Source organism: Zingiber officinale, chromosome 3A (assembly GCF_018446385.1).
Source record: "Zingiber officinale cultivar Zhangliang chromosome 3A, Zo_v1.1, whole genome shotgun sequence".
Taxonomy (NCBI): domain Eukaryota; kingdom Viridiplantae; phylum Streptophyta; class Magnoliopsida; order Zingiberales; family Zingiberaceae; genus Zingiber; species Zingiber officinale.
In genome coordinates, this window is record NC_055990.1 from 149,486,315 (window position 1) to 149,495,135 (window position 8,821).

The 8,821-nt window shown below is 34.3% G+C and overlaps 1 protein-coding gene across 1 annotated transcript; it reads left to right on the top strand.

The window, feature by feature from the left end:
- The first annotated feature begins 675 nt into the window (after positions 1 to 675).
- Positions 676 to 8,581, top strand: LOC122052772 (GDSL esterase/lipase At1g54790-like). The gene is made up of 5 exons (XM_042614471.1): positions 676 to 1,143; positions 1,991 to 2,191; positions 6,361 to 6,527; positions 7,009 to 7,279; positions 8,193 to 8,581. Exons 1-5 carry the CDS (start codon positions 918 to 920, stop codon positions 8,459 to 8,461), a joined length of 1,134 nt encoding a protein of 377 aa, XP_042470405.1. The 5' UTR covers positions 676 to 917; the 3' UTR covers positions 8,462 to 8,581.
- Positions 8,582 to 8,821: the final 240 nt, after the last annotated feature.

Genomic DNA, 8,821 nt, shown 5'->3' on the forward strand with positions numbered 1-8,821 from the left:
TCGGACAAAGAGCCCAGTGGAGTAGTATGTCTAGAAGATCTAATCAGACCAAGAGAATTCGAGTTCCAATCGAACCACGAGAATTCGGGAGCTACTCGAATAAAAGGTCCGATCGACTGAAGTGCTCGGTCGAACTCTACGATCGTGCTAGTCTTGATTGTTGATTCCTCTTTGACTTTAACCACCACATTAACTAGTTTTCTTGACTTCGAGCTTAACTTCGGAGGCCCCACCTTATTCACCATATCAACTATAATATTAATATTTTAAATACAACATCACATGTTAGTTATAGAATTTATACAATATTAAAACGATATTGTTTTTTGAAATTCAGTAGGACTAGTGTAGGTTTTTTTTAATGTAATATTAAAGTAATTGACAGAAGGATTAAAAAAACTTTTAAAAAAAAATCTAAAATTAAGTGTATTTTTTTAAAAATTCTTTAATTTTAAGTACGTCCATTGATTGTCGAAGCCTTTTTGATATGTCAAAAAATTATTAAAAATTATCTACCATGGTCTTTTCGAAATAAACACAATACTATCAAAAAAAAAAAAAATCCTAATATAAACGCGCCCGGAATATGATCAGCCGTAAGTCACTCTTAAATATTCATATGATTTGATTCCTAATTAGATAGGCCCTAGGTCTTCGGTTCCTTCCTCATTGTGGCACAGTGCTGCTTGGCAGGTACCCTTGGCCTATTCTATTCCAACCATGCTTGGACGAGTAGCGTGCAAGCTTTCACTCAATCACTTCCGCCAACCAAGCAGCAGCAGATGCTTCATGCTTGGAACCGCGACGACCCCCAACAGATCGTCATCCCAGATCTGCCCTTTGATCTCTAAAAAACTCTCCCTTTTGATCGACGCGACACCGCGGAGTAGGAGGTGGAGGCGGAAGTAGGTAGATAGATGGCTGCCCGTCTCGCTGCAGTTTTCCTCTTCTTGTTTCTCTCCGTGGCCTCAGCCATTGACTTCAACATACCGGCCGTTTTCAACTTCGGCGACTCCAATTCGGACACCGGAGACCTCATCGCTGCCGGCATCGGCGACCCCCTCCTGCCCCCCAACGGGCAGACCTATTTCTCCCGACCTGCCGGTCGATTCTGTGATGGTCGCCTCATAATCGATTTCCTCAGTAATTTCTCTTTCACTCCACTCAATTCCCGCATTGCTGTTATCACATTGCTCCGCTTCTTCGATAATATTGTATTGTCCTTTTTAGGCAGAGAGTACAAGCATATGTAGATTTCTCACTGTTTCCGTGTCAATTCCAGTTCTTTAATATGATCGATTTGCCTTCTGACAATTTGCTTTTATCGATAAAGATCGTTATCAAGACAGATTTCGCGACCGACAAATTACAAAGCGCTCTTTGGAAGAAAAAGCAGCAGATTACTAGGCTGAAGAACATTTTTTTGCCACTCAGCATTTCAATTTCGGTTGACCTTGCTACTTATTTGCAATTATCAGAAAAGATCTCTGACTTGTTTGACAGTTAAGGGGGTAACAGTATAGGGAATTTAAGATATATCAGCCACTTCGTTAATGAGTTTCATAAAAATTACCAAGTTTATTATCAGGCTAGAGGAGGTTAAACATGAGATAAAAAATGAGAATTCACGAGACAAAATTTTTGGGAATTATATTTTAATGTTGAAATCATATTTGTTCAGTAGAATAGATTGAAAGCTAGGGTAGTTGTTCTTTGACCTTGTTATTCTATGTCACGTTACTGACTGCTATATCATTTAATTTATATGGGAAACCCTATTGATTTTAAGAAGTGAAAAATCCTTATATGGTTGTTTGCAATAATAGTAGTTTTTGGATTAAAAATCCTCAATATTCTACTTTGTCTTTGCTCTATTATTGTGCCAACACATGGTGTAGGCAGATGGATGTCCATGATATGGTTTACATTCTATTTTTTGTTTGTAAAGTTAATATTTTCTGCTTTTGCTTACTCATTCTTATTACTCCAGTGGAAGCTATGGATATGCCTCTCCTTAATGCATATTTTAATTCCCTTGGTGCACCAAGCTTTCGAAAAGGTTGCAACTTTGCTGCTGCTGGATCCACTATTCTTCCAGCAACAGCAGCTTCAGTTAGCCCATTTTCCTTTGCAATCCAGATTGCACAATTTTTTCATCTAAAAAATGAAGCTCTTCATTTGCTAGGCAAAGGTACATGCATCTATTTCTAAATCATCAGTGCTATGACCAATGAACTTTTAGTGCATTCTCTGTTCGTATCCAAAATACAGTTGATTTTTGTTGATAACCAGGAGCGGGACTGTAGTATATGCATAATTTATTAATTTATAATTTTGTTTTATTCTTCTTTCTCTTTTCATATTGATCATTGACACTCCTATAATACTGGTGATTTACATTAAACTCATAATAACATCATAGATAAGGAAATTTGGCAGGAAAAAAGGAGTGAAAGTAATGCGTCTTCATCCTGATATTTCGTATCTGGTGAAGCGCTAAATTAATATTAAGAAAGAATAACTTTTAAGAGAATTGTAGGTGCCCTACGTTCACAAATATAATAAATTGTGTAACATTAAGTTGCCAACAAACAATGTACTTTAACTTTTCTTTGACAAATATGTGCTCCTGCATGGGCTACTTGTTAGTTAATGTAACAATTGTCTTGATGAATCTTCTACATGATGAAGATGTTGGAGATAATTTTTCATTTGGCTAAAATGGATCAAGCAATGAACCAGATATAGAAACCCTAATTTCACAAACATATTAAATTGCGTAACATTTAGTTGTGAACAAACAATACGCCTTAACTTTTGTTTGACAAACATATGAGCTGGTACTTGTCAGTTAAGGTATGAATAGTCTTGATAAATTTTATGCATGATGAACAAGATTTTTGAGATAATTTTTCATATGGCTAAAACCGTCGTTGAAATGAATTGGACAAATAATAATTAAAAGTAAAAGATGAGAAAGAAAAGAAAAATCAAAGGTGCATGATATTTATCCCAATAAGAGATACTGCCCATCATTGGTTTGATCTAACATACACCTCCGCATATAACTGAACTTGACCTCTCTATTGGCGGGGACAATGGACAAAGTAGAGAAATAATGGAAGTTGTTCTATCTCATATAAGTAAAAAAAAATCTCTTAAATAAAGGACCTCATCTTGTGGCTAGGATTAGATAATACTCATCCATTTAAGTTAACAATCATTGTTGGATACTATTATCGGTTAATGATACTTGTCCATTGAAGTGAATGGCTAATAATGTTTACAATTATCATTCGGTAATGCTTATCCATTTAAGAGAGTTCAACTGGTATTAGATAAGCTTAACATTTGATAGTACATATTAAATTAAGCTAACTATTTTTTTAAATGTTGCCATATAAACTCAAGTTAATAAAAGAAAATTTTAATTTTGGCTAAAACCTTCAGTAATTTCCACATATTTTGAGTTCCTTTTATTTTATTATCTATTGGATCTTTCTAATTACTCTCAGTTATTCCCGTAGATTCATCATAGCAAGATCATTTATGCTTATTAATATTTAGTACGCATTGTTTTCTGATAAGGACTTTGAGCCATGAAGAATGAAAGGATCTAACTTAGCTTTTTAAACTTTTTCTTTTGGTCTAAAGGTACATGATGACTTTACAAGACTTAAGAAGCTTCATTCCGTTTTTGCCACCTGTTCTTTATCTTATCATTAACGATATCTTTATCAATATCTCCTTATTGAACATTAAGTCTAAGATATCTAATAGTATTTAAATTATGAAATCTCAGTTAGTTATCCGTTTGCTATTCTTTGGGCTTGCTACCATCATAGTGGAGTTCAGATCATGCAGAGTTCAGTTCACGCTTTCATCTCTACAAGGAAATTCTTACTAGATCTTGAAGAGTTCAGTCAATGCTTTCATCTGCTTCTCAACAGGAATCTCTATTATAAGCTAACCATACCATAGCAAATTGACTCGCAAAGTTAATAATTATTATCATAATGAAATGTGAATGTTAACTTCAAGAAAGAGAGAGTGCATCATAATCGAGCAACCAATGTAGCCTCTTTCCTTGTATGAGTAACCGAGTAGTAGTGTTGAAAAATAAATCACAATGAATTGACACTGTCCTACTTTAACTCTAATTTGCATTGTAAATGCAAATTATTCTATTATCTAGTATTAGATACTAGATAGTCACCTTCATGATTTCAAGAACACCTAAAGCTGCAAAGACTAACTATAGATATAGCATGGGGACAATCTCAAACTCTCAAAACTTAGGAAGGGGGAAAAACTTAAATTTAAATGAATTTATAATTCATTGCCTATGATCCAAAGCCCTTTGCTATGAACCAACAATGACACTAGGTCTAAAATAGGCCTCAATTATCTCTAGAAAAGATTGTTAACTTCTTGAAAAAATTACAAAACAACTTAAAAATCTAAAACTAGGTATGCAAGATTAACCTCATATGCCTTACTCTTCCATCAAGAAATTTTGGTCTTATTGAGTAGGGGAGTGAGATGATCCCTCAAGCCTTAAAATGCCTCATATAAGTGCAAAGGAGACAATCAGGGGTTTCTTTTGGGTAAGATGGTTCTAGAGCTTATCAGATTTTAGCAAATGTGTTGGGAGCCATTCAATGTAGTTCTTCGTGATCCAAGCATCTTTTATATCCAATAATTCTTAATGGACTACGTATTTTCAAGTGTTCCCATGGGAACTTATCACTGTCACTGTTCACGCTTTAATAACCCTCTCAATTTTTTAGTGGTTGACTGCTTTATAGAGGAGGAGTTGGTGCCAAAATTATAGGAACACAATCTTTAAAAAATCAACAAATAAAGAAGAATACTTGAATGCCCCTTGATATATTATATTATGTCCTCTACATTAAAAGTTGGAGTAATGTTTCGCAAGTTAATGATATAAGTTTTAGGACCTATTTTTTTTGTTTTTTTACAATGCATAACCTTTTTTCTTTTAAGAGGTTAGGGAAATGCTCAAGGCAGGTGCAAATAAGGATATCGTCTAGGGCATTGTACTCCTTTTGTCAACAATATGCATCCATATATAGTTTATAAAGTGTGCTACTCTTTGGAGTGTTCCCCTAACATTGGGATTATTGTTGAATATTCTTAATAAAGCTCTCATTAGGCTGAAAGGGATGGCAAGTGGTAGGTAACAATATTGCAATAAGGAAACCAAATTGACTGAGTGATGAACTTTAGACCCATATATAACTCTTACTCACATTATAAGCAAATTTTATAATAGACAAGATAGAATCTTGCATCCTTCATTTTCTCTTATTAGACATTTAAGAAAACTTCCTAAACTATGTTTGGCAACCTTAGTTATCTATTAGTTTGTGGATGAAATATTAAATAGAAATTTAAGTTGGATCCCAAATAACTTCTTCTATGGTCTTTTTAAAATAATTGACAAACTTAGCATTTCTATCTGATAATATTAATGTCCGTAACCCATGCAATCTAACTTCTTTAAAAACACTATATGTGATGACATTTTAGAAAGCCTACCAACAACCATAAGAATGTTGTTATTCATGACCTGATTGGTTTGGACTAGTCATAAAACAAATTTATGCTAAGTTCTTTCCATGGCTCGTAAGAAATCAGTAGTATATGTAGAGACTCATCTTTTGCTTGCTTGCCTTTGTCATTTGGCATGTACAACATTCTGGCACAATTCTAGAACGTCTCGTCTCAAGGATGATTAGTAAAATCTATCAAAACAAGGGCTATGGTGTTATCTTTTCTGAAGTGTCCTGTGAGATCCCCAATGCAACTCCAATAGTAAAAACTACCATAGTGATGTTTGGGGGTACACAAGTGCTTAACCTTGAATAACTAATTTCCCTATCACAAACTTAACTCAATCATAACAATTCCCATCTTAGATGTAAAAATAATCAACCTGAAGTCAAGGCATATAGGATATCGTTCTTAAGGCATTCAAATCAAATTATAATTGATTAACTTGTGTAGGGTGATGCATGCACGGTGGCTACAACTCAACTTGATGCATCTGTGAGTTTGTTATCCTCCCCAGGTTGTTCCTTTAGGACCAAAGTGTACTTTCTGAGGGATTTAACTCACATAGCGTTTTTAGTGATCAATTTCTTTTATGCTAATGAAACTTAGTGTTAGTAGGAATCTAGAATGAATTCATGTGGAAACAACTATACTGCCCCAGGGCTTTAGATATATTATTTCTTAGCTTGTGGGTGGTGAGGGACTGCTTATCAATTTTCAAAATGGTGCTTCAATTTTCCTTGATCATATGGAAAAATAAGAACTGTAATTTCGATCTTACAGGCCAAAAGTTTAAAAAGTATGTACCTCACAAAAACTACTTCAGCCAGGGACTTTACATGTTTGATATAGGCCAAAATGATCTTGCCGGTGCATTCTATTCCAAAACTGAGGATCAAATCCTTGCTTCCATACCCACAATACTGTCAGAATTTGAAAGTGGACTGAAGGTGCCATTCATTTTCTATTTACATCTTGAATTGTTATCTCTCTTTTTTTCCATTTTTAAAATTATTTTTGATATCAAAATAGTCTGCTTTAGAATCTCATTTTTTTAAATTGTATGATAAATATGAGATTTGAAGTCGTAGAAAGTACATTCTCTAATTAACTTGACAGTCAAAATTGATTAAGATTTAATTAGATCACCATTATCTCAGTGCTTTGTAGGAAACAGTCCCCTGTGCTTTTGTATTTACAGTTCTCTCTTCTTAATGTATTGACACTAACTAGCTTTTTGTTTAAAAACAACAACAACAATAAAAAAAATTGCTGACACTCTTGTGCTATGAAACTGTATTAGATGGTATTAGGATATCCTTATCCTATATACTTTAGCTTCTATGTGCTTGATCTGAATGATTAATTAGCCAGTGTTAAAATTATTCAGGTGGTATTTGTTCTAGTCTGACATTCTGCTTATGTTTCCAGAAACTATATGACCAAGGTGCCAGGAGATTCTGGATCCACAACACTGGGCCACTGGGATGCTTAACTCAAAACATAGCCCGTTTTGGTAAAGATCCATCAAAGTTGGATGAGACTGGATGTCTGAGATCTCATAACCGAGTCGCCAAGCTCTTCAATTTACAACTTCATGCCCTTTGTACAAAGCTACAAGGTCTTTTTGAAGATGCTAGCCTAACTTATGTTGATGTATTCAGCATCAAACTCAACCTCATAGCAAACTATTCAAAATATGGTAAGAACATAGTTCAGTTTCATTTAGATTACTTGGGTGGTTGTTTGGTTTGTTGGAATTTGGATTATCCTTTTTTTGATGATTACTGGCTACTAGATGAACCTGAGTAACTTAGTGCATGATGGCAAATTGTGTTGAAACTATCCATTTTTCCTTGTGAGTATCATGATTTAGAGTTATGTTCAGACCAATCTAATTGGGATATAGTTTATCGCTATGTAAGCAGGGTTAAAATTGATGTACTTGTAGACTTTAGGCATAATTACTTCTATTGAACCTTTAGGCATTGGACTAGTTAAGTCTTGGACTAAACTTTATATTTTATATAATGCTTTCTCCTTAAGTTGGAACATAAATATTTATTATGCCTGACTTGCTAAACAAAAACACAAATCAAATATCAATAAGAGGTTTGGTAAAATATCAACAGATTCTTCTTTAAAAGAAATTAATGGATTACTGATCTTCTTGGAAATAATAAGTTGATCGGATGGAGTGATAATCAACATCAGTTTGTATAATGTGTTAATGAAATACTAGATTATTTCCGATGTTGACAGTTGTTGATTGCCAACAATGCACATTCATTAACTCAGGCAGAGCCGAGGTCATCAAATAAAGACTTGATCCACCTCATTTTACAAGCTACAGATGTTATTGCCTTACATTTTTTGCTTCGAATCCCTATGACGGGCTACCACACTTAGGTGGTGTTTGGTTCAATGATGGGAATGACTATGAGTATGAGTTTGATAGTAAGATGGAATGAGTATAGGGATGGAAATAAAGCCCATCTAGTTATATGGGTTTGTTCTTCTTGATTTCCATATGGAATCCTTTCTTTCTTAGTTTGTATTTCCTTCAAATGCCTTGTTTGTGATAGATTTTAATTTGTGTATCTCGTTTATTTCAGGATTTGAGAATTCAATTGCCGCATGCTGTGGATACGGTGGACCACCGTTGAACTATGACAGTCGAATCTCTTGCGGACAAACAAAGGTTTTGAATGGATTCTCACAAACAGCAAAAGCGTGCGATGATGCAACCGCCTACATTATTTGGGACGGCATTCACTATTCTGAAGGTGCAAATCTTCACGTTGCATCTCAAATTCTGACTGGAAAGTACTCAGACCCACCATTTGCAGAGAAGATGCCATTTGCACTCAAACTAAGGTTCTAGTTTCATCATCTACCCTCTCAGTTAAGATCTGCTGTACAGGTTCTTTTCTGAGATAAAAATGGCATTCTCTTTTTTTTCGAAGTTAAAATAAATTGGGTGGGCATTTTCTTTTCTTTTTAATTTTTTTTTAAATAACGTCACACAAGTTTAAGCACAACAGTATAATGAACACAACTTCCATTTCTTAAACTCGCCTCAACTAGCTAGCCGTATAATGAGCAAACCTGATGCGGGACCAGAAGATTCATTTTAGCTTTATTATTATTATTATTATTATTATTTTGTTGAGTTTGATATTTAGGATATTTTTGATAATTTATGTTTTTTATATTTTTAAAATCTTGAGTTCCTTTATCATAT